Source organism: Python bivittatus, unplaced genomic scaffold (assembly GCF_059951505.1).
Source record: "Python bivittatus isolate LINGU-HERP-01145 unplaced genomic scaffold, Pbiv_v1 ctg000350_np1212, whole genome shotgun sequence".
NCBI lineage: Eukaryota > Metazoa > Chordata > Lepidosauria > Squamata > Pythonidae > Python > Python bivittatus.
In genome coordinates, this window is record NW_028277074.1 from 34,383,851 (window position 1) to 34,410,771 (window position 26,921).

General features: G+C 37.2%; 1 protein-coding gene across 2 annotated transcripts in view; it reads right to left on the reverse strand.

Moving 5' to 3' along the window:
• Positions 1-10,312: 10,312 nt before the first annotated feature.
• The window catches only part of GLRA2 (glycine receptor alpha 2), a 127,105-nt gene continuing 110,496 nt past the window's right edge, over positions 10,313-26,921 (reverse strand). For both annotated transcript variants that reach the window (XM_088144432.1, XM_088144431.1), the window contains exon 9: positions 10,313-10,594. In XM_088144432.1, the coding sequence (XP_088000558.1) occupies positions 10,313-10,594 (282 nt within the window). The remainder of the gene's footprint in view (positions 10,595-26,921) is intronic.

Genomic DNA, 26,921 nt, shown 5'->3' on the forward strand with positions numbered 1-26,921 from the left:
ACAAGAGGCTAAACAAGGTGGAAATTCCCTCCAAGGGGAAACTGCTTGTCTTGCAGGTCCACAGGAAACATTGCAAGTCTGTCTTTGCAGCTCTTCCTCTGAAGGAGCCGAGCTGATAGTTAATTGGCTGGGCTTCCCCTGCCCCATTGCATTGTAAGGATCTCGGCATGGTCTGATCTGTGGAAAGGGACTAAGTCTGCCATTCTGTTCAGTAAAAAAGCATAAAATGAAATGGTTATGAATCCATTTTATTTCCAAAAATGAATTTTGAATTAACTAATGATTAAATTGTATAGGGTTCCATGCAGCATGTTTGGGACTGAACATGGAAAACAACATAAGCATGGCAATAAACTAGAGTAAAACCTGTCATAACCAAGGGATTGTCCTTGGTATATTTCCCAAGCAATTCCATTTGACATGCAGCTCAAGGCCGGCATGAAGCAGCTTGGTATCCATGTGGCACCAAAGTCTGAGTCATAAACATTGAATTAACATTTATGAGGATCCAGTGACCCATTACTGTAAAGGTTAGCGGCATTATTAGAAATGCCTTTGCAAGCTACACTCATTATGGACCCCGGAGGACTCTGGAACTGAGTTAGGATGATGTCGTGTAGAAGAGCTGTTTCCAGGGATAAAAGCCACATTCCGTGCTGTAGTTTTTGTAAGCAGAAATTAATTCCTCGCTTCTACTAATAAACAGATGACATGGGGGAAAGCACTTAAAGATCAAGGTGGGAGTCTTAAGAGAACAAAATGAACTATCCCCAGGAAAAGAGAAGCAATTACAGGTGTGCATAATCTCTGAGAAGCAGTTGCTGAATCAACTTTTTGGATCTGCTCTGATAAAAGGTGTGTAACTATATGGCTAGGCGATACTATGAAAATATCATTTCCTTGGTCTCATATACCGATCCAATATTGTGTTTACCAGGTCATTCCATGCTACCAGATCTGGAGTTTTCTTAATCTCTTTGCTGTCTGTTAGCAATCATCACAATTTTTATAGCACAGGACTGGTAGCCCTAATTAATCTGAAAGTGTTGAAAGTAGGGATCAGTATGGGTGAAGACGCATGAGATAGCAAGTTCTGAGACAGTTTGGCCCCAGAAGTAACAATATTTGTTTATGGACTCTGAAGTGAAGGAACTGGAATTGGATCCTTGTCTGGTTTAAGCAACAATGGGTAGAAAGAAAATCACAGTTTGGATTTGTCAGACTCTTACAGAGAGCTGGAAAAGGAGATCATTTCTAAAAGCCCCCCTCTGACCCAACCCCACCCCCATTATAGGCTGGCATCTGATCAGAATGAGATTTAGTTTAGATCTTCTTGTTTACACTCAGAACTTTCTAAGTTTATCCAGCAGGTGGGGGAGGAGGACAAGGGCGGGGAAGGAAATGATGAAATGAGCATTGGCCTGTGGCAATACAATCCCCACTCTTTTTGTACATGAATTATGATGTCATTCTCCCATCCATAAGGAGCAGAGCTCGCATTGTGTTATTATGATCCTTTTCTTGTCATTCTGATGAAACTGCCAGATCCTGCAGATATCGCTATTTCTGCACTAAGTTCAGACCAAAGTTTACACTATCCCAAAGACATTCCAAACACTGAGCAACATCTATAGCAACGCTACAACCTGATATTGAAAAACCGTAACCAAAGAATGTTATACAGTGAAAAGCTAGTTTCAGCTTTTTATAAAAAATGGCAGAGGTAGGGGAAGTGGTGTTAATGTTTAACTAAACATTCAGAAATCTAGGCCAAGAAAGAGTATGCAGCACTTTCAAAATCTAAATGAAATAAAATCAATATCAATATTTATGATAGCCACAATATTCTAATTAACTATGGCAGAGCAATGAGCAAGAGATTATATATCCCTTCCCCTGATGGGAAGCTTAACCAGTTGCTGTGAATGTACTGCATGCATTTTCCTCTATTATGTTTATCATTATAGGTCTGCTGGGCCCATGACTTTCTTATACATTTCCTTCCTTTACCCTTTAGCGTTATCTGCCTTCCCAGTCTTCTTTTTTCTGACATGACTGTTTCTTGGCAGAGCCAAGTGTAGCAGAAATAGTCTCCGTGATTCTCTTTAAATTCAAAAGGTTTATCCTTTTCTGAAATGTAGTCAGCAGTTGCTTTTTATTTCTGAACCTTATTATAGTATTCCCTGAGAATGCTGATACAGTCATGCTATTGCTGAAACTGAGATATGATGGACCTCAGATGGGACTGGGCCCTATCATTAAACAGAATGAAGAAGATGTTTCAGATAGGGGCCCAGATGGATGCTGAATGGAGGAGGGAGCCGAACCTCCACTTGCTGCCATCCAGACCTGCTGTATTTAGATAAGGCATGGAACTGTATCAAGTAGTTTGCTACCCTATATATACTGTTGTGACAGGATCGTCAGAGAGAACATTATATTGTGATTTGGTCAGGGTGCCTATTTCCACAGGTAATTCTGTAGCCACTTCTGAGAACCTCTTCAAGTGATGTGTTAGGTTAGCTGAAGGGGAACGTCAGTGATGCTTCCTCCGGGGAAGAAATACACACAGAGCAGTAGCTATAGATTTATTAAGAAACTCAGCCATTGTTTTCTACGTAGATATGAATGCCATACAATAGTTACAATAAATATTTATAAGCATCTCAGTTTTCAAAGCCGAAACTATTCTAGTTTTTAAAAACATTATTACTTAGATACATCCAATTAAAGAAAGTTTTAGGTGGATAGGTTTTAGTTTATGGATGGATGACTTAATCTATTAAATGTGAACAAATCTGGCTCACTCTGTTCTAGCATTAAGAAATTCTTGAAAATCTTCCTTTTTAAACAGACTTTTGGTGATGTTCATGCTATGCTGCGGTCAACATGTGAGTTAGTATTTGTAGTTGATTTTTAATTGTATTATATTAAACAATTAAGATATCTCTTTGGTAATGTATAGAAACACATAAAATAAATTAATAAATATTAGTAACTATTTAAAAGCAAAAGTATTAAAGCAAAATGATTTATGCAACAACCAGTGTAATTAATATATGAAATTAATTACCTCTTCTACAGAAATCAAAATGACATTACAGTCTATAGTGATAGCCTTGTCACAGTGTGACTGAGGGTTCTTTTATAGCTAAGTGTCTGTGTGTTTTGAAGGAGGACAGTTCCTTCACAGAGACAGAGATGGTGTTTCTTACATATGTAAACGAATATTGACATAGATATATTTACAGGAACTAGTGAAAAAACAACTATTTACAACAGAGTTTCCAAACTTTCAAGTTTCTAAGTTTCTGTACCTCTCTCCAAGAGGTATTTTGGAGTGTGCTTAAAGCTTTTTGTTGTGCTGTTTCGGACCTTCTGCCCAACTCTTCCTAGTCTGGAACATCTCCAAAGACTCCAAGTGCTGTCTGCAAGCATCTGTCTGCCTCCTTCTCCGTCTGCCTTTGATCTGGGGTGTAGCATGTCCCTTCTTCTGGGGTTTTCCTTGTCTTTGTCTCCCACCAAGGTCTTTACCCTCTTCTTCCTCTGGGCCAGGAACTGGCACCTGCACACCCCAACAGCCCAGCACACTCACAGCAATGACTCTGTCTCTCCAGCCACCAACTTCCCACACAGTGTCTCCAAAGGCAGTTTCTGCCTTGATGCCCCAAAGCTGCAGAAGGTTCAGAGAGCCTGTCTCTCTGTCTTTCTTCTCTCTCTCTCCTTTCATGCCTCAAACTGGCAGCAGGTCCCCCAGCAACTAATGAGGTGGGTTTCCCCCAACACCTGTATAGTAGATTTCGCCGATGAAAACAGTGCCTCCATCTGCCCCACAGCAGCCGGGGCAGCTCATCTGCCCCCTTAATCGCACAGCAGCACTGCAAGGCCACACCAGAGCTTGTCCTCCCCATTTCTCTCTCTCACTCTCTCCCCTTCTGCTGACCCATGCCAGCACAACAGCAGCCAGCCTGGCCACAAAGCCCGTGTGCCCCAAGCCTCAAGTTTGTATTTGTCTTCTGTGGTCAGTGCTACAGAAGAACTGACATTATTGTTGTCTTGGCAAGGACTGTGCATGCTAGTAACAGATTTGCTAACTCAGTAAGAAATTATATCCTTGGAGATTCCTCAAAGGTACCCTGAAAGAGAATACTAAATTTTGCAGCACAATAGTAACTTAATTATACAGGATCCACTTGAAGATATAATTTATTATCAATTGACTAATTAAATTCTTCCAAAAGAACTGTAAAAGAAATGAAACTGCTGTTTCATTTGTTGGGAGCTGTGCATAGATGATCGGAACATTATGCTTTTTATTTCTTTTCCATAATAAAACTTTATTGTTAATTTTTCCTATAAGGCAACATGCTTAAGTTACATTGTTTTCCATTCTATACACAGTAATTCAGCCCATGATGAATTTAAACAAATTCGAGAAAGGTTTTTTTCCCTTCTTGGGAACATCTATGCAGAAACAAATGCTTCTGTTTTGGATCTGGGATGGGTAGATAACTACCTTAAATTATGGATTTGAGATGTTTAATGTGAGACAATATACAAATATTTTAAATAAAACAAACAAATCTATGCATAACAAAAGTTTTTCATAAAAATTATTCTTGATAGGATGTTACCACAAGCAAATTCTTACCTGAAAATCTTGGCAGTCAGACAAAATGAATCCTGGCAAAATATATTATAAATATATACCCAATTTTTTAAAAAGATTTGAAATTGTAGTAGATTTCATTATTAAGTATGGAAGGTACTTCAGGAAGGTAGATGGCACAAAATATATTGGGATCTCTTGAGTTAATTGCATGAATGGTGGCACACTGTTTCTGCTAACCTGAACGAATCATTTGACAGAAATATCACATTATGTTCTACCAATGCAAATCCCATTAATTACAGTGTATGTTACACCTGCAAGAGATGACAACCTATGCTCATTATTAACGGAGGGAATTTGGTTCCATTGTTTACTTGCTCAACTGAAGAGGTTTATCTATATCACCTGAGAAACAGCCATTCAGTACTACTTACATAAAAGTAGATGATTAGAATAATAATGGGAGTAATAGCATGAGCTATTCTTATTTTTCTCCCATGAAAATAATACAGTATTCAGAGCAATTCTTTTTATGCTCTTAAAAGCATTGTTGTTTCATCCTCTGCAGTTCTAACTACACAGTGGTAGACTTCCCATTGCATCTTCCTAATGTCTGTTTTAGCATGTCTCAGAAGAAATTGTGTCCTAACATTTTTTTTATGTTGGTATTTGAAGTCCCCACTTCATACTCTTTGATCATAGATTAGACATTCTATTCTCTTTTTTCTTAAAGGACATGCTCATTTTCCCACTTGATCACATGCAAGGAAATACCATGGAAGATTTATTTAAAGTATTATTTAACAGTTTTTTACTGGAATGGTAGTTAAGAAGAGACTTCTATTCTAAAATGTTTCAATTCAGGGCAGAGAGATGATAGAAGATAGGTTTCACTGCTTTCACTCCCCTTTTATCTGGTGCTTCATTTGTAACTCTAAGTCAACTCTAACATTAGGTAAAGTGAGGCAGTTACCTCGGGCATCAGTTTCTGGGAAGCAGTAATGACGGTCTTCCAGTTGTTCTTCCTAAGCTCTCCAGCTTCTTCTGTCAGTTGGAGAGCTTAGGGTTAGAGCTGTATGTGCCAGGTGGCATATTCTGTGCTCCCTAAGGAGGTCTGTTGCATTCCGGTGCATTAGAAGGTATGGCTCCAGTAAGATTCAACCATCACTTGATTGACATGTGGAATGGGCAGAGCCACCATCTTGTCCTTTGCCTCGTCCAACAAAGCATTACAGGCTGGTGCAGTTGCAGCTTGCTGATATCTTGTTTCCTTTCCTTACATAGTTTTATTTTCTTTGTATTTCAAATACTAAAATGGAGTGATGGGGATGTGAGTAAAAGACAAACATTTTACTCTGTTCAAAGCCTATCTTGGAGTTGAGATCAGCAAAAAAGACTTGGCTCTGCCATCTGGCCTGGGGCGGGGAGGGAGGATGTCAGAAATGGGGTTGGCTAGCCCCTTAGCAGCCTGGTGTGACCTCTATTGGCCTCTTGGACCTTTTAATCTTTTTTCTATCTCTGTAAGTGTGGTTCTCTTTTTATAACTTTTAATTATGTATTTATGATTTTAATTTGATGTAAACCACCCAGAGTCCCCCATTGTGGGGAGATGGGCGGGGACAAGTCCACTAAACAAATAAATAAATAATTGATAGAAAAACTCAGATGCATCTCAAAGCTGTAATTGCGGCTTCATTACTTTTCTGATTTTTTTTTTTTTTTTGGTGCCTGCAAGTCAGAGTTGACTCCTGGTGACTGCCTGAACTAGCTTTCTTGGAAAGATTTCAGAAGTGGTTTGCCATTGCCTTCTTCCTAGGGCTGAGAGAGTACGACTGGTCCAAGGTCACCCAGCTGACTTTGTGCCTAAGGTGGGACTAGTATTCACAGTCTCCCAGTCTCTAGTCCAGTGCTTAACCACTACACCAAATTGGCTCATTTTCTGAAATTAGTTTTGAATGGATTTGTTCTATTTGAAAAACCTTTACCATAACACCATCTGTTTCTACAGATACAAGCAAGATTTTTTAGATCAGTCTTCCCCCATCTGGTGGTCTTTGGTTGGGCATTATTGGAGTGGTGATCCTGGCATACTTGGAAGGTGCCAGATTGGGAATGGTTGGATGACATTATCCCTGCCTGTATAGTAATAAAAAAAAATCCAACTTAGCTAAACTGAAGTTTTTCTAATCAGCCTTGTCAAAAATATTGTCAACATAAAGAAGCAAGGCTTCTAATGATCTCCTTGATAGCTGTGCCTGATGCATTATGGGAAATTTGTTGTGGGTGTAATATGCCTAAAGGCTTGCTTTCACAAAACTTGATTTGTATTCAAGATGAAGGGTTAGAAAAATCTAAGTGGAATAACATCAAACTGTGAAGTCTCGTAGCTCTGACTAATATTTCACATTTCCTTTGGAGTGGTGAAAAACATGCTATTGTCTTTTTTTAGAAAACACTATTCCTTTATTACTTTCTACACAATTTTATGCACATGAATGAAGTTTCATACAAAGAATCATGCATGAAATTCCCATTAATACATCCCTGTTGAGCTATGTTCCTTTTTGCATATCTGTTGAAAATACTGCAAATAAAAAACAAACTTCCATATCATTTAACAGCAAACAAAAACTACTTATATCAGAGATTTGTAATGATATAATTAAAGATTCTGTTCACACTAGGCTGACTGGTGCAGCCTACATTATTCCTTGCACGACAGCCCATAACAATTTTCAACAATCACTATCATCAGAGTAAATCAACCAAGGAAAACATCTGAATTACAGTCCTATTTAAGGTGGCCAGATTGGGGGAGCAGGGAGAGAGAAATCACTGAATTACTCCTGCACTGTTAACAGGAGTGCCCAAGTGGGAACGTCAGCAGGCATTACTTTCAGGCAGGATATGTATTTTTCTTTTTTCTTTTTTTTTAAATGTATAACTCAAGAGACAACACCTCAACATTCACAGCAGCTGCATTGTTATAGTTTTGTTTTTCTGATCAGTTAGTTAAGCATTTACTTCTGAAGTTATATCATTGAGAGAGATTGGCAGGTACAAACACTTCCACCGACCTGATGTCGTCCAGGTATGTTTTAACTGAAAATCCCAGAATTCCTAGCTGGAGGCCATGCTGGCTAAGGAATTCTAGGAGTTTCAATCCTAGCTTATCTATAGAGAAGAGTCTCTGATCATTATAGTATTTCACTGAGCACTGCTGCTTCCTGCAAGTGAATTCTGAAGTTGGCTGCATCACCTGTCTTTCTTTTGCTTCCATCAAGGCCTGTTCTTTCAAGAGAGTGTTTATGTACTTAGGTTTCTCAGAGGATATTTCTTCTTCCTTTTCTTCTGGGAATCCCTTTCCTGTTTTCAAGGGAAAGATTCCCAACTTCTGATTGCCCATTAATCCAGCTACTATACCTGGGCTGCAAAAATCCAGAGAGCAGCAAAGAAAGACTGAAAACTCTCAACATCCAGAGTTTTAGAGTTGAAATATGATACTCCTGCTATCACAAATGCATTTTGTTTTGCGATTCTTAGGGTGTGATAGCCCCAACAGGGTTCCCATGTTCCTCGTTGTAATTGTGGTGGCTTCTCAGGAGGACATGGTTCTTACTGTTGCTCAGCCAGTTAACAAGAGTGAGTCTGAACAGCAGAGTGTTCTGAGTATCCCCTCTGCTGATGCTGAGACCTTTGATGGGTGCTTAGTCCCGCCAGCCCCCAGTATTATCTCAACTAAATCCACTACACTCATGACTACCCAAATTTTTATTCCATACTGTGTTTTTGAAGGCACATTGCCAAAAAGTCAAAGAATCTTGATGCTAACATTTCACTTAAATAATTATTCGACTTGTTTATAAGCATTTATCAATGAATCATTAACCAGCAGAGTATTGAGAAGTAGGGTAATGAATGAACACATTTAATTTGAAATAAATATATTGTTATTTGGCTGGTAATAAATTTCATTTGTTGCAATCGATGGTAACAGCTTTAATAAAAGGTAGGGTCTGAACAAGACTGTTTGAATACAAAACAGTAAGAAAAGAATAAATACCCTTCCCCAGCTGTCCAAGAATTATTACTAATACTTCCCATATAAAAACTGAGTTTTAAGTACACATTTCAGGCAGTAAAGGCTTTTCAACAACTATAATCCCAGGTTTCTTTGGTACTGTTATACCAATTAATAAGCTATGCATTTTTTTTTTCAGTTTGTACTTTTCTATACGAAAAAGCCTTTTGTAAGACAGTGAGAAGTTTTCTTGTATTTGTACCTCTGATGGTTTGTACGTTGTATTACTATCTTGCAATGAGAAAAACAGCAATTTATGTATTACCTTGGTTTATATGTCACTCCATTCCAAAGATTCCAAGTGACTTATAAGGTATCAACACATGAAAGTTAAAATTTAAATACCAAAATCCATACTAACAAAATTACAGCTGACCTGAAGCATGATCATCTGGGGACTGCAGAGTAGGAAAGAATAATGAACAAAAATCAATTATACACTTAGCTTTATTGAAATTGAACAATTACCTTTTCTGTAATAAATTGTTTTTACAGCAATGTAAAATCTTAATGTTTGCTTTGTTTTAAATATTACAGGTTGTCTTTTTCTGGGTAAGCAAAAATACCTCCATTTTCTGTTTGCTCTTTTAAATTGATTTTTTTTTTTAAATATGTACTTTAAAACACATAGCAAGGATTTAGACCACATAGCGCTGGCACCAAAAGGTTAACAGGTTATGAAAATCACAGTACAGTTTAAAACTCTTTAGTAAGTTAATGATATTTAAAATGATAGCCACCTTTTTTTTTTTTTAGTAAAGATATAAATTCAAGGTCTGTAAACAATCATGTTTACCTACAGAGCTATCAACTTGCAACTACAAGGAGATCAGTATTAGAAATTCAATGCTAAACTGCGCTACTCTTGGACACAGGTTCTTAATCAACAGTGTGATGTATGAATTATGATAGGTAAAGTACAGTTCGGTACCTAATGCTGCATGTAGTTAATTAAAAAAAAACTAACTAACTAAATTGAAATGAGTGCACCATCCTAAAACAAGAAAATTATCCATAGTACAGGCCATTTCTACAGTTGCAAGCAGTGAAATTAATCACAGCCTGTACAAGTTGGACCTCAGTTCTAAAAAAAGCAAGAATATTAAAATGTACACCCATAAAGATATTAAAGTATAAAGCTCTTCTTCCCATGCCCTGTTGGTAGAAATAATTTACCATTGACAAAGGGACTTCTGGGCTAATAATTAACTAGAGACATTAATGGAATGTAGCTTAGTAGATATTTGTTTCCTAAAGGAAGGCAGTGTTACCTGAAAAAAAATTTGGTCCTCTTAAAACTCACTGCAGTGCAGCCATTACAGACCATCCCATGACATACGCTTTTAAGAATTCCTTAAATAGAGCTGAAAGACACTGACAACTTGGAACAAATGTGCCCTGCTTGGATGTGATCTTGGCAAGAGTACTGGAAGAACCACGTAGAGAGTACCTCCCCATTTTGCAATCTTATCAATGTATCTTGTTTTGTGCAATGGTTACTGTTCCCCCCTTACTTGTTTAGCATCACAAGACAACAAACCTTCAGTGCCAAGGACAGAAAAGACACTTCACTATTTACAAGGAAGTCACTTTGGCTAGAAATCCCAGCTCGCAAAGAATTATTTTTTGTGAATATCCTCATGACGTATAATTTTGTATGTGATCCAGTAAAATATGTTGAAGATGAGAAAGGCAAGTGGGAATGCAGCTCGGGATATTGTATCAATCCTTTTGGCACGGTCCACAAATTTCTTTTTGATGGAATCTGAATCTTTTGGCACGGGAGGTGGTGGAGGATTGGGGGGGGTGGCTTTAACGGTGGTCCCATCCTTGACCTGCAGGCAGTGCCCCATCCCATAGCCACCAAAGTTAAACCGGCTGTCACGAGCTGCATCTTCTTCCTGAAGAAGTAAGAAAACAAGAAGAGCAATAACGAAAGCAGTCAATCTGGCTAAATTCCATTTTATGTTTTTTGCTCCTAAGATGTTCTGCAGGGTTGAGAAGACTGGGTTTTAAGGTTGTGCCACAGCATGGCTTTATGAAATCCCATTGCTTTGATAAGACTAATCTATTTTTGATAAAGGAACAGACAGATGTCTTCAAACTATATTGGCTTCTTCCTGAGTGCCAGTGGAATAAGGAATGGTAGCCCAGACCCAATAGCCCTCCCTATATTTGTGCTGTAAATGTACAGGTATTTTTCATATATGTCTTGATTAATATAAAATGTAGCTAGAAACAGATCTTATGATAATGATGAACAAATTCCACATAAAGGTGCAAATCTGAGTGTAAAATAATTCTTTCTGGAACATTTTTTTCCTTCTCAAATGGTAACTGGTTTATATAAAAATTAAAGTACTATGGTAAATCTGGAATGTATAGAGTTCCCTTCTAAACCTTTAATTACAGTTTTCTAAGAATTTGATGAAGCAGTGTTCCCAAGTCACTTTCTTTTTAACATGCAGAAGGCAGGCAATTCCAGGTCAAAAGATTAATTAAAGAAATAAAGATTCTTAGGAGTCCATATTTTATGTTTTAAATTTATTTGCATGTTCTCAGGTATGATAATAGCTTATTACATGAATTACTCTTCTGACTTCTTTAGCTTTCCCAAGTACGATGAGCATCTGCTTTCCTTGGGGTAGACTGAAGTTCCTGATTAAATGAATTACTAATGGTGGTCTAGAAAAAAATAGATTATAAAAGCTAACATAACTTTCTATCACCTCCTTCCTCTGCATTAAAAAACTATTATGAGTTCTGAAAATTCTCTAGTGCATATTTTGTAGTTTAAACAAATGAGTATTATACCAGTAGAACAGTTTTACTTCTTCCTTTATCCACAGTAATTCTGGGCATTATACTTTGGTAGGGACTTTGGAAATATTCTGTTAAAGATACATACACCTGCTTATAAAACCTCCCTCTAGTGAAGAAATAAAGGAGAATTTTAATAGTTATTCTACCCATTAAGAAAAAGGAGGTAGTAAATTGACATAATTATAGTTTTGAATATATTACCTTACTACAGGCTATATTTTGAATGCTTCTGTGCATTAAAAAAATCAGGTTTTCATGCCCAACTGTTACCCTTATTGATGTGCAGACAATATGTTTTATATCTGGTACTAATAATATATATATATAATATATAGTAATATATATATATTACTATAATATATATATATATATAGTAATATATATATATTACTATAATATATATATATAGTAATATATATATTACTATAATATATATATAGTAATATATATTACTATAATATATATATAGCAATATATATATTACTATTATATATATATTATAGTAATATATATATATTACTATTTTATATATATATATAGTCTACAAACTTTCAGACTGATGTGTATAGTACAGGAGTGTGACAGGAATGGTCTATATTTCACATTTTCATTTTGAATGACAAGGAGCTACTGGAGGGAGACCAAAAAGTGCAGCAGGGAGCACTTTTAAACACTAGGACTTCGCTGTCTAGCTTTGGCTGAGCTCTACCGTTTTTCTTAAGAGGTATATGCCCCCCTTGGAGTAGAGGCTCCCCACCCTTGTTTTGGGGCACAGCAGAGGTCTTGTTACTAGTTTGCAAGTCACAGAAATGCAAGGTAGTTGTAACAGTGGAAAATAGGGGGTAAGAGCTCATTACAATCTGGGCACAAATTCCTGAAGTCTAGGATCGGTTCAGATACTGAGGCCATGGTAATTAGTGATTGCCAGTAGCAAGCCATTCTGAGCAAGCCATTCTACCTACCAGTTTCAGCAGTACATATTTTCCAATCATTTGAATATGAGCAGAATCTGCCTCTTACACAATGTGTCGTAGCAATTATTTTATGGATGCATCCATCCTTAATCCCGAATAATATCCCATTCCACGGGGGGGGGGGCACTCAATTCACAAACTATTTGGTATTGCCAGTTACTGTTGCAACTAACAATGTGCATCTTGATTTTTTCCTTCCCTTCCCAATGTATGGTATTATGTAATCCTATATGGACCTGCTGTGTAAATCATAATTATTTCCTCCATGTACCTCCTATTTTGAGGCATACAAAATATGATTTCATATCCTGGCATCTACAAGTCCTAATTGTCATCCATCACAATCAATTGTTCAGAATGGCTGAAATTGAAATCCACCTGTAAAACAGGTTTGGAAAGATTGCTTCAGTTATCAAGCTAATTCTTACAGACTGCACATCATTATTTCACTACAGTCCCCCCGGTACTGCAGTCCAAAATAAAATGACTTACTCTCAATATTGACTCAGTTTCAGAAAAAATGGTGACTTTGAACTGAGTGCATTCAAAGCACTCTATTTTATATTTCATTTCTTTACATTTGAACTGCTATGGAGAGCAAGCAACTTCAGCAAGTACAGGGCTTAATTGAATTTCAAGGACAAAAATACAAACATGATTTTTTTTGCCAAAGGACAAAGGAGGACATCTATTATGTTTCAATATATGTCAGCACAGAATAGGAAATGTGTTTTATCATATCAGTACTGAAGTAGGAGCACAATCCGCCATAAGGTTCTCAATATAAGGGACAGCTCACTGAAATGAATGAAACAGAAGCCACACTAAGTTCCTGTGTGGCTTCCATTCAATGAAATGGAGATGATTTCTGGGTGGATTGCAGAGAACCCCAAGGACTCCAAAGAATCATGGTATTAAAATAATATAATGTATTACTGTACTTATGTCTTAGAACAATATAATAAAACACATTCTTAAAAACTTGCTAAAAAAAAAAAAGAATTCATTTAGATCTGATATCTAAAGGCATTTTCACAGTAAGGACCTGGCTGATATATGGCATCTGTATAATGTGAAACAGAGTCAGGCAAATGTTGGGAGACTGAGGGCCACATTTCTATTCTTTTCCATCTCAGGAGCCTTCAGAGGGTGCATGAACATCACCAGTGACATTTTTGGCCAGGATTTTGTCACTCTGAGGGGGCATTTTTTTCCCATAGGAGCAAAATAATGATGTTGGCCGTGTGTGTGTGTGTGTGTTAAAGATCTACAAAATGAATGCCATCAAAAATTGTTGCCAAACTTCAGCTGTTTTGAGGTGTCACAGCCACGGGGCCAAAAGCTGCACGTCACCTTTCCTACTGGTTTTTTCAAAGTTTTACCACTGTTCAAAGAAAGAGCTTCCTCAGCTTCACAATGGTATTTTCCTTTAATACATACATTTCTATGTGCATTTCCCCACAATATATATGTATTTTTGTACTCATATTTTTAGTTACATTACAAATTTGAGAAAAATTCGGATGCCAGCACATAACTGTATTGCAGTTTACATGTTTCCTGTATTATAAATGTTTGAATTCACATTGGGTAATTGTACTGAAACATAGACTGATTGAATCTCTCCCCCGCTCTCCTTTTTTTTCTGCCTGGCTAAACTTGAAGCAGTATACCACTTGTAAGGAACACATGTTCAACAGATAAGCAACTTATCTCCCAATATGTGAGATTTTTTTTTAGTTACCATCATCTCTTGCAGAAAAGAGCTCATCAATAACATTGATTGCTGCTGCTGTAATCTTCCAATCACCTCATTAATTCAAATGGCCACTTGTGGGTCCCTCTGAAGGATAAGGTTGTGTGTGTGTATTCTTTCTATTGCTAAATTTATGTCCCTGTCAAATCCAGCATCCTGTTGCTTCAAATGAGCAAAATGGTATACTGAAATTGGCATTAAAAATTAACAGGCAGCAAGATTTTCATGCAAAACCTATCGTTTTAACTTAGTTTACTAGCTGCATCTTTCCTCCATAGTGCAAATCCTTTATTTTCACATGGGCCTTATGAATTTGGAAAGTGACTTTGTTCTTAGCTTCATCATCACCTATGAAAGAAGTATACATTTTCCATCGGTTTTCGGTGGAAGACTTTGAAACTGTTCCAAAAGTTATGAATTGAAAGCCTATGCCACGTTAGCCATGATGATATGGATAATTTAACACCAATGAAATTTAGATAGGCTTTGAACTGTACCAGCAAATTTCTTTTATGATTTTGATTATCTTCTTAACTGAAGATCTTCTAAATTCCTCTTAGCACCTACAGTAGATGTCCAACCTAGAGTGACTTATAATTGCGATGACATGTTTGCAAAGGAACTCCACTGCTATATGAAAGCCAAAAAGCTCCAGAAAGATAGGTCATGCAGAGAAAGTAGAACTATGGAGCAGATATAAATAAGAAGTTGTTACAGGGATACATCTATAATTTATGCTTGCAATATGGCTAATTGTTAATCAGAGACAACAGGTTTTGTTGTTTCTTTGTTCTCTGTTATGATGGCCACCTTTCCTCCTACCATCTGCAGACTATAGAAAATGCTGCTTGGAAGAGAGTGACAGAAAGGGGGGGGGGGAAGTGGGAGCATATCCAGTGTAACAATTGCTTTGTTTTCTGTGATACAGAAAAACAAGGATATGTAGCAAGAATGAGTTGATAGCAATGGCAGCTTCCTCCTTGCCAGGCTCACACAGTATAAGGCATGGGTTGGAAGGAGATTTCACTTCCAGTTACCTGTAGCAACCGTCAGAGATTATCATAATGGGGTGGCATCTGTATATATAGTGCTAATTAAGAGGTTATTGTTCAATTTAACCATATAAAACTTCACAATGCTTTTTGGCAACAAAATCTGGGAGGGAGAATCAGGACTTGGCCATGTGTTTTAAAACAATCTCATGACTATTTCACTTCATGCTGTACAAGGGACAAATCAACCTTAATGCCCCCATTCATTCCCCATTTTAATTTTATCTTTTTTAAAGATCAAGTGGCTGAAATTCCATACTGTTGTTTTATTAGCAATCTCCAGGAACCATTTCCATGTATATATTCTTTATTATCTTCTCAGTTAATTAAATTAGGTCATAGTAACAGACCACACAGAAAAAGCCACATTGGTTATATCATATGAAAAAGTGCACTGGAAGATAACATTTAATTCTGGAAGAGAACGTTTCACGTAGGGCAAGGCATCAAATGTAGACCCAATAATTGCAAACTTCCTTAAAGTAACTCAAGAAAATCTAACACAAAATACCATATGGGAAGGAAGAATAAAGTATGCCACTACTACAAAAGAGCAAAATAAAATATGTTTGTTTTAAGAGGCTATGGCAACAGCTGTAAGAAAAAAAAATGGAACTCAAGAAATAAATAAGAAAGGTAGGCAACACAAAGATGAATTGCATGCATTTAGTGACAATAAAATAAGAGCCTCTAGCAGGAGAGTAATTCATGGAGCCTATACATAAAATACCCACTGTTTTGTAACAGCTTATGCATTCTTTCTTCACAGTAAGTAATCTAGACAACATTTTCTGGGTCAAGAATAATGACTTACCTCAAACACATAAAAGTGTGGTGTTCTTATGCCTGCAGTTTAGAGAACTATACTATTGATTCTCATCACATCACTATAGTAGAGATGTAACATATAAATACAATATGTGTGTATGTGGGTGGGCATAAAAAGAGAGAAATAAGAGCTATTAGTTGCTTGATATCTAAAGGAAAAAAATCACTGTCTTTAAAGCACCATAATGAAAGTTGTATAGAAACTGAGATTGTTAAATAGTCTAAAACAAGGGTTGGCAATCTTTTTTACCCATAGGAACTATTGCATAATATTGTTTAAATAAGTAAATTGAATAGGTCTCATGGAAGGCCATCAGTATCACACAAAATCTCATGAGATCATCAAAAATATAAGATGTCAGTGATTTTTAAAATTATTTTGGATGGTTAAAGGTGCCAAAGGGATGGGAGGTGTCCAATAGGCATTTTGATACCCATAGTGCTGCAATCTGAAGACAAGACATAGATACCTCGTCAAATCCTTTCTTAGGGAAGGTGCTTGAGATAGCGATGGGTGTTCAGACTATGAAATTATTTAAGAAACTGATTATTTGGACCTATTCAAAGTTACTCTGCCTTGATCACATTGAAACTAACTATTCACTAACTATTGAAAGTTAGTCAACTTGGATCACTCTGATGGTTGCTTTTATTGGGAGAGATAAGACAGTGCAATTTTGTTGATCCTCTTTGATGTTTCAGTGGCCATGGAATCCCTTGAGAATAGCTCAATGGGCTTAGAATTTGATGTACTGTAGGTTCCTATACAATGGCATCCAAAAGATGGCATAGGGTGACTGTATCTTGGCTTCACAGAAATTAATTTAGATCCCACAAGGGTTTAATCCATCCAGAGTTGAAGCCATTGGGAGTGGCCATCAGGAGAACTGGAACGAAATGTAATCAATATGCTGAAGATATTCAACTCTAGATGATTCAACTTTTCTGTATTATCTAAAATGGGAAAGGTCTGAAAACCTTGTACTATTGTCTCAGTGCAGTAAGGTCCTGCATGAGAATCAATAATTGCTGTTGAATTCTAAAAATGAAAGTATTGGGGACAAACAGTTCTCTTTTCCAAAAACTGTGGAGATAGCCTTTATCTGATGGAATAGATGTGTAGCCCAAGTATAGGTTCAGGTTCAATATTAACAATGAAAGCTCAGGCAGTTTCCATGGCTACTTTTCTGAAGTCTGCTGGTTTATATCAGTGAAAGATCTGTTTGTCTAGTGAGACTAATTAGGTTGGAAGACAGCAACTTAACCAAGGCTCCCAAGATTGACAATACTTTAGTATTATGCAACCAGATGCTTTTTATATGTGTTTGATTACAGCCCAGATCAGTCCCAGTTGGCTGGACTCAGAATAAAATTATTCAGGTGTACTGAAGACTTCATATATGAGATCAGATAAAATGGCTTCTATTGAATTTCAACTGGCAGGCAAATTAGGACAGTGGCATTTTGTTTTCATTTTCCATCATTTGACCTGCAGTTGGCCTTGGAATGTGTCCACAATGAAATTATCTTATTCAATTCATCTTTGTTCCTTTGCTCTTGCCTTGCTTCACAATATGCCTTGCCATCTTGTGAAAAATCTTTCCCCTTTTCCCTCCCTTCCTCTCATTACCTTCCTTTTTGGGCATTACGTTTTACCTAGTAAAATTAATGATGTAGCTGTTTTAGACAGTCACCAAATAATTCATTAACCTTGATGTTGAGTCAATTTGCCTACATATAAACAACAGCAGTCTGGATCAACCTTGCCATATTGAAGAGACAGAGCAGCTGCTGGGTAATTGCACAACCAGTGTGAAAGCTGAATTATCTCACACATTTGTAAAAGCAGGACATAGCTAAAAGATGACATACCTAGCATACACTCAGCAGAGATAAACCTACTTCCAGTCTAGCACTGAAAAATAATAATACAGCCTGTTTCCTTCAAGCTGGGGTAAAAGTCCACTGTAACATTATTAACAGCCCTGCTTTTGAGGGAGATGTATAATAGCAATGATGAATATGCAATTATACAATCATACAATAATTGTAATTTTATTTTTGCTTGTGCATTAATGTGAATAAAACCAATGCAAACTATGTAAAGGAGCTGATCTCACAAACAAATTATTAAGGCAAAATTCCACTTGCCTGGAATTTCCACTAGACTAAGATATTTTCTGCCTCCAGCAGTGCAGGCAATAGTCATCTCCATCTGAGCCAAGACAAGGGGTATAGAACTCAGAAAGTAAGCTAAGTTGATATATGAGGCAGATAGTCCAACAAACACCATTTGCCATCTCTAGCGGTTAAAGCACAAACATAGTAAGTGAAGACCACTAGCAATATACAGTCTTCTCATCTTATCCAAAATCCTTTTATGACATCTGCTAGCTCTGTCTTTCCTTAATGGGAAGGCCAACCTTGCTCACGTGGGTTAAGAATAGTTACTCATGTCAGCATTCTGCCATGGATTCTCTGTTACAAGATAGCTACATAGGAGTATTCTTGGGAATACATATACAGTACTGTAATTGTTGTCATCTCCATCCATACCCACACAGTACAAGAATAGATAGTAGTGTACAATATGTTAATATGTTTACATATTTGTAATATGCTACAAAAATAGAGGATACAGTATGTTGTATCCAGTAATGATGCTGTATTCCAAAATTGAAGTACTCTCTCCAAGGTGGAGGGAGTACAATAGAAAGGGGGGCCATGAGGGCTGAAGAGAAGAAAGGAGAGATGGTTGTTAGTTTTTATTTTCTGTGAAAACAGCATCCTTCCCCTACCTTGCCTTTTTCACAAAGAGAATTTGAATTCCCAGAGGAGAGCCTCTCTTGATACACCCTTGCCTTTGTTGTTATAAACAAAAAGTGAGCAAAATCTTCACTTATTCATCACCGTTCGTCTGCAAATGTTCACATGACCATGCAACATTATAATTGTAAGAAGACAAAAGAACAAAGAAGATGAATCACAAGCCCTTGGGCCTTCAGTGTGTGGGCATACTTTTTCTTAAAAGTAAAAGAAAAAATATATATATCAAAGATCGCCAGTCAGCAACAAGGTCAGGTGCTTGAGTTCTTACTATCTCCAACTTGCTTCTTCTTCTTTCTTTCCCTTTGTTGTGTCCCTCTCCTTTGCATATTGCTTGACTTTAAAGTCACTCCTCCCCCAATGAATGGGGTAATTTAAAAGGGGAATAATTATTTAACACAGAATAACTACAAACAGCAGCTAAATTCTTCCCCTTTGTCAAGCATTATGAAAGATGAAACATCGTCCATCCAGAAGATTCTCAGGACACGTCTGGAAAAAATCTGTCCAAATTATATTTATAGAGAGGCAGAGAGAAAGGGTTCCCAATAAAACCCTGAATCCTTTTGCAATCATATGTCCTATGTTTAAGGAATGATAGTAAGATAATAGTAAGACCATATCTAATATATACAGTAGCTTTAAATATATAGAGAGATATCGATTTATGTTAATCAGCTCTTAGAAGAAAGATAAATCAGATATTACAAACCCATAACTTATTGTTGAAAATCATAGACTTGCTTCTGGATGTTCTTGTGTTGAAGATCTGTCCTCTGGGGATAATAAATATGTGGAAATGGGTAATGTCCAATATTTCTACTCCCTATATCTGTCAGGCATTCATTACTGAGTCTATTCACATATGGGTTTATATAAATTAGGTCTAGAACTTATACGCACATAATATTGTATTGTGCAAAATGAAGAATGGAGGCAAAGACCGTAAAGGCATCATCCTGCTCTCTTCTTCATGCACTTATTGTGCTTGGATTATATGCCATCTCCACAGTAAGTAGTTGTAGGGAAAGCCCAGTGAGGGAGGGGAAAAAGCCCCATTGCTGCCATAAAGGCCTTTCAGTATCAGAACTCTGTACAGTTTCAGAATGGGCTTTACTCTAGACCCTGTAAGTTGTATTTTTGAGCAAAAGCATTACTGAAACTCAGAACTGATGTAAATATGAGTGTCTGCCAGTGATGATACATGGATGATGATATCACCAGATGAATGCTGTGACTTACATACTTGCATTGGATGCTATGATACAAGTATATAATCATGGCATTTGTATGATAAGATTACCATGGCTTGCTAAAGGCATTGCTAAAGCAATATACTGTTCCTCCAGAGATAACTAAAAGTGTGGGCCTCTATCCTTTATACCCATACTGAAAACATCAGAGGTTTGTAGACAAATCCAACATTACATAGATCTGCACAATGATCTATTGCAGCCACCATTCTTATTTATCAATTTAAGCCTGCAATTTTAAAAAACCGCAGTAAAGCAATCAAATTTTATTTAAATGCATGTATTTAAGGTTGGAGAGCAACTTCAGGATCATTTTCACATACTCCACATTCCAAATTTCAGATGGTATTAGAAGAACAAGAAAACGACAAAAAATGAATGTGCAGAGAGAACTTGGTGCAAAATTTATTATGTTTGGCCTACCGACCCCTAGAATTCCTTGTTAATTGGAGAATGCTGGGTTAAGGAAGGAAATTAACTGTAAAAATAGGGGGGGGGAAAACCCTAACTGCCTACAAGATAACAATAGAAACAAATTAATAAAATGATCAAAAATAAAGACTTGGAAACTGAAAAAAGATAACTCTACCTGGTAAATGCTGTGTGTATTAAAGGATTATTAAATTAAAGGATATGTTTTTAAAACCTATTTCTATTGACCTTAAAAATAAATGTGTGATTTGTTTTCTGAGTCTTTATCAATTGCTCTTGTCCTATTTTCAAGGCACAAAACAACAACACACAACCACAAGCAAAAAAACCAAAAACTGGAGTATTTGCACTTGGCAGGTGGGCTATTTTCATTATTAGGAAAATAGCAAATTACAGTTGTGATGAATTCCCTGCTGCTTATAAGCAAATTGTACGTCAGATCCAATCGACTGAAGGACAACCCGTTTCCTATAAATAATCAATCAGGCACTAGTTCTAAGTTGTTGCTGTTGTCATTAAAGCAGTTGTCCCCTGCTGTGCAACAGTCTACTGTTAGGTGAGATGTACAAAATTGTGCAAAACAGATATGCAAGATGAAGCAGGAAATTGGCTGCAGCATTTTGGTTTTGGGATATTGAGGCAACCTACCACAGATTCCTGAAAAGTCTGCAAATTGCATTCCAAGTTCTGAAAATATTTTAGATCTAAAACAATCTTGATCAACAGGTACTTTCTTGTTCTAACTCAAGCTGAGCTTGGTAATGCAATTGCAAACCACCATGTTCCAAAAACCTTGTTCAAATTGCTTTTGAAAGATGTTGTTCAGGGAGATGTTACACTCAGTGCTTTATTACATTTGGCTGGAAGGTTGGTTTCCTATGATTGAATAATACCCTATTCAAAATATAATCAACTATTTCTTTAGATTTCTATCTCACCTGGCATAGCACTTCCTCCTCCAATTTCAGCCCCACATCAACCACCCTGTGAGGTGCTTTGGGCTGAGAGGTAATGACTGATTCAGACTCGCCCAATGAGGTTCCATTGCTGAGGCTGGAGCAGAATGTAGATTTTCCCAGAAAACGAATAGAAAACTAGATAACAAGGAGGAAGGTTTCCGGGCTTCCCCACTTTTTAAAGAAACTTCAGATCTGAAATGATTTTTAAACTTTCCATAGGTATGTTAATGTTGATTTTATTAATTATTGTTAAGTACTTTTAAACAATAATATTATTATCATCATGATCTTGTGTATGAGATACTTGTGTATATATATTTATGACAGTTGAAAAATTGAGGGTGTTGGGGAAAGACAGTGGTGGTTAGGATTCTGTGCCAGAATTTACCAAGCAAGCCATTATAATACAGGATTTATCAGGGTAGAATCTCTGAACGCCCTTCTGAAATGTGGTCTTCGGAGGACTGCTTTATAGAAGAGGATGGGCTCTGGAGGTTTGGCCATAAAGTTGGAACAAATGATGTTGCATCAGGAGAGTTCAACTCCCACCACTCTATCTTTTGTTTCTGCATTTGGGTAACTGAGAAAGATAACATCTCACATTACATTGCCTTGTAACATCTCTTCTTGCTGCTGTTGAAAAAAGCATTCAAATTTCTTAATTTTAAAAAAACCTCTTCAGCTTCAGATGACAATATTAAGTGCATCTGAATTTCCAGTCATGCTTTCCTAGCAATTAAAAACTAAATGCATAATATCTGTGCAACATAACCTATCAAGACAGTGCTAAGCCCCATGTGATATCATGATCTACTGTTGGACATGACATCCAGTTTCAGTGATTTCATTATTCACAAAGGAACAGGAAGAAATCCATCAGTCATATGTACATGAAATTATTGAGTACTAAAAAGCTTTTCAATTTGTATCTGCATAACTACTAAAGGAGCCTAAATTTACAGTTTTGTGAATATGCCGGTACACATCAGGCAGAAAACTATGAATTCAATCTATAGAAAGTGATTGTCAATGAATTGTGGAATATCTGTCTGCACAAATACTCTAAAAGCACATGTTGTTTAGAATAATGGAAATCATGTAATGCTAAAGCTGTGACTTCCAAATCCATCATAACATGTGAATCTCATCAGAATCTTCATAGGTTATGTTGCAAGATTATTAACTGTTTAATTTCCAGTTGTGCTTAATTGTGCTTACCTGCAAGAAAAAAAGGGTTTTGTTTCCAATAGAATATATACACATGGGGGAAAAAGAGAGAGAGATGTACAAATGGAGAAGCTGTGCTCTTTCCCTTAAACATTGAAAAGTTCCATGTAAATATCTTGTTTTTCTTCTTAGTGCTTGTTCTGCATAGTTGCCTGCTCTGCTTGATTTTGCTCGCTTAGTTCTTACACAAAGCTTATCAATGCCTTACACGTTTGTTTTTCAGCCAGCTTGTTGCAAAGCCTAATGCTGATTTGGGCTGAGAGGACATGAGGCTAAGGCTAAGGTCACCAAAGTGTCTTCCCTGCCAAAGGAAGGACTAGCGCCTGGGTCTTCTCCTCGTCCAACACTGTAACCATTACACCTGGGACTCTGAAAAGTTCCATGTGAATATATTCTACCAAATATAGTACTAAGTTAGTCAGAGTGCTTTAATTTGGAGGAACACTAGTCCTGCAGAGTGTCCTTAGGCTTGCGTTGGAGAGAAAAACAGGCAGCATATTTCTGGAGTATTCATACAGTATGCAGTGAAACTAATTTCTCTTTCTTCTGTTAAACAAACAACAAGTCAAAGAGAGGGGAAATCAGAACACCATTTAGATAAAGAGTTTTCTTTTACACAATTGAGTTTGCATTATGAGTGCTAAAAATAATTAAGCAAAAAGGACCTTGCCTCAAGTATCTCACTATTCATATGATATGGCATGTTATATACCAGTTTGTTTTTGTTTTTTTAATGCCTTCAAGTCAGTGTTGACTCCTGGCAACTGCCTGGACATATCCCTGCAGTTTTCTTGGCAAGATTTCAGAAGTGGTTTGCCATTGCCTCCATTCTAGGGCCTAGAGAGAGTGACTGGCCCAAGGCCACCCAGCTAGGTTCATGCCTAAGGCAGGACTAGAACTCATAGTCTCCTGGTTCCTAGCCTGATGCCTTAAGCACTGTACCAGACTGGCTCTCGTTATATACCCATACAAGTAACATTTTACCATTACCACAAAGTGTGTATGCAGAGATTCAAGAAGTATACAATATTTCTACTTGGGATAGAAGTAAACAATTTTTTTAAGACAAATCTGGGTTTAGAATCATAGACTGAAGGGTTGGGAAGAATCTTGGAGATCTCTTCCAGTCCCCTGTTCGGTGCAGGAATGCACTACTATCTTTCTTCCAACCACTATTTAAACACCTCCAGCCAAAGAGAGTCCACCGCCTCCCAGTGTAACCTCCTCCCCTGTTGAACAGCTCTTGATGTTAGAAAACCTTTCCTGATGTCCAGCCAAAATCTGCTTACTTGTTAATTTAAATTTATTGTCCTGTTTTCAGGAATTCATGAACAATTCTACCCCATTTTCTATATGACAGGCCTTCAAATACCTGAAGACAGCTCCACAGTCTTTTCCAAGCTGAACATTCCCAATACCTCCAACTATTCATTATAGGGGGTTTCCACCCTTCCAGAACTGGTCGCTTTCCACTGGATATGCTCCAATTTGTCAGTGTCCTTCCTATAGGTGCCCAGAACTGGATAGAATATTCTAGTTGCAGTCTGACCAGTGCAGAATAGGGAGAAGCAATAACTTTTTTGATCTTGCTACTGTGCTTCTTTTGATGCAGCCTATGACTGCAATTTTCTGCAGCTACATCACACTGCTGGCTCTTGTTCAGCTTGTGACCCACCAAAGGACCCATATCTTTTTCACCTGTACTGCTGTCCACTGCCCAGTATGGTCCTCCCTTCCAACTCATGGCTTTGATTGTTCCTTTCTAAATGTAGGACCCCTCATTTTTCTTTGTTGAGATTTATCTTGCTGGGCTTTGCCCAATATTCTTCTTTGTCAAGATCCTCCTGAGTCTTGATACTGTCTTGTAAGGTTTCTGCTATCTTCCTTATCTTTGTGTCCCCTGAAAACTTGATGATCACATTTTCTAACTCAAAAGCATTTATAAATATGTTGAACAGTTTAGGGAATGGGTATGCTTACAGATGAAATGCAAGAAAGGAGCGATCACTGGTTTTATGTTGTCTTCTTTCCAATTATATGAGTTGTCAATATGGCTAGTACTGTGCTAGAAGTTTATTTTGTATTTTTTTCCTACCATTCTCATTTAATTTGAAAAGTTATCATTTCCTAAGTTTCCTAAGAATTTTTTGCTTAGGAAAATGAAATCAAATGCAGAGATATTGCTAAGAGTACAAATAAAATGGATCTTGGATCACAAGCTGAATATGAATCATCAGCTAAACAGGCAAAGGTAACTTTAGGTGGCACCCATGTGCGTCCACAGGTGGGGTCAATAAAAGTCAAGATGGCAATCACAAGTGTGCGATCAAAGCCCACTTCTTTTGTAAATTATCATGTACACAAGCAAAGATGCGGAGCTTCAATCCAGAAGGCATGACCGCTATTTTGACTTTTTTACTCCTCCTCAGCATTGTACCCCTGAGCACCACACTTCAGCAACTGGTGTTGAAAAACTATTGTGAAAGATGGAAGAACTAGGAACTAAATCTAATGAGAAAGACTGGTTTGTTTTACTTTCAGAGCATGCAGCTCAGGGGAGTCATGATAGCACTTTCAAGTACATAAAAGAGATATCTCATAAAACAACACCAATCACTGTTCTGTATTACGCAGGGAGCAGGACATGGAATAATGTTAAATACAAGAAGTATCCAGATTCCAGTTGAATGTTAGGACAAACTTCCATGTGCTAAGAATAGCTCAGTAGTAGTAACTAAAATAAAACAAACCCCAAATCAGCATTGCTGTCTGCAATAGTCAAGTAACCGTAGGTAGGTAGGTAGGTAGGTAGATATACACATAAATACATATACATACATACACATACATACATACATGCACACATACACACACATGCATACTTTTTTGGAGAAGAGGAAGAACTTTGGAAAACAGAAAGATGGATTTGGCCCTGCATCACATATATGCTCTTGTTGCTCTGGGGCTGGGGAGTGAAGGGAGGAAAAGGAGAAAAGAGTCAATACTGTTCTAAGAACTCAGTGAACTGACTGAACATTGGCAAATTAACAATTTGTAAGTTCAAGCATGAAGCAGTAGCAGGAACAGCCCCTCAACAGTTTCCAACCAAAAGTTTGACCCAGCTTTGCTGCAGCAATACTCATAAATATGTGGAAAAGTCAGCATGGAAGATAAAAGATGCTTGTGCCTTATGATTGTGCATTAGAACACAATGGGCAATTGCTGGTCCAAAAATATTTCCTGAAGAGAAATATTCCATGCAGCAGGAGTGATACATGCCTGGATTTGTTGCCTGGCCACCTGAAAGCTGTGTTAACCTAATAGATAAGTTACCACAATGGTTTGTCATAGTTACTGACTGGTGTGATAACTACCCTGACACACAAGAAACTTGCTGAGACTTTATTTTTCTCTTGTTTTTAGATGTCATAGGCTCATTCTTTTCCATTGTTGTAATGGATGTATTCCCCTGATTTTCTATATTGCGCAGACCAATGATGTGCCCAGGAATATTCCATTTCTTTGGTTTGGTGTCCAGGACATGTAACGTTTTGTTTTATATTGGTCTACCAATAGATCAGCAAGTCACAAGTCATCTCTGTAACACAGAGAAGAATTGACATTTGACTTCTAGAATGCTGGCTCTTCATTCGTGTGGGTGTAGTCAGAACATGATTTTATAACAACAATGAATCCTTTCCCCTCTGCTGTTGTTGCTTTGATGCCACCAGTCTGGATTTTTGGGCAACACAAGTGCTAACGTCAGAATAAACATTGTCAGGTCTAATGTGAAAGGTTGGCTCTCAGTGTTGTGATGGTGCTGTGTCTTTTGGGAGATAAATGGCATCCTGCTTGACTTGCCACATGTGACAACAGCTTGTTAAATTATTCAGGGGAAACAATAAAAAGATGTTTGCATCGCACACTGTGTTTTATGTTTTGATCACAAGCCTGATGCTTTCCTCACAATACAAAATGTAAATAATTCTAAAGAATCCCTTTAAAATTACAAATTATAAGTTGTAATTAGTTGAGTACATATTATTAAGACTCCATTCTGATTTAAGCATCTCATTAAACTGAAATATAAATTCCATA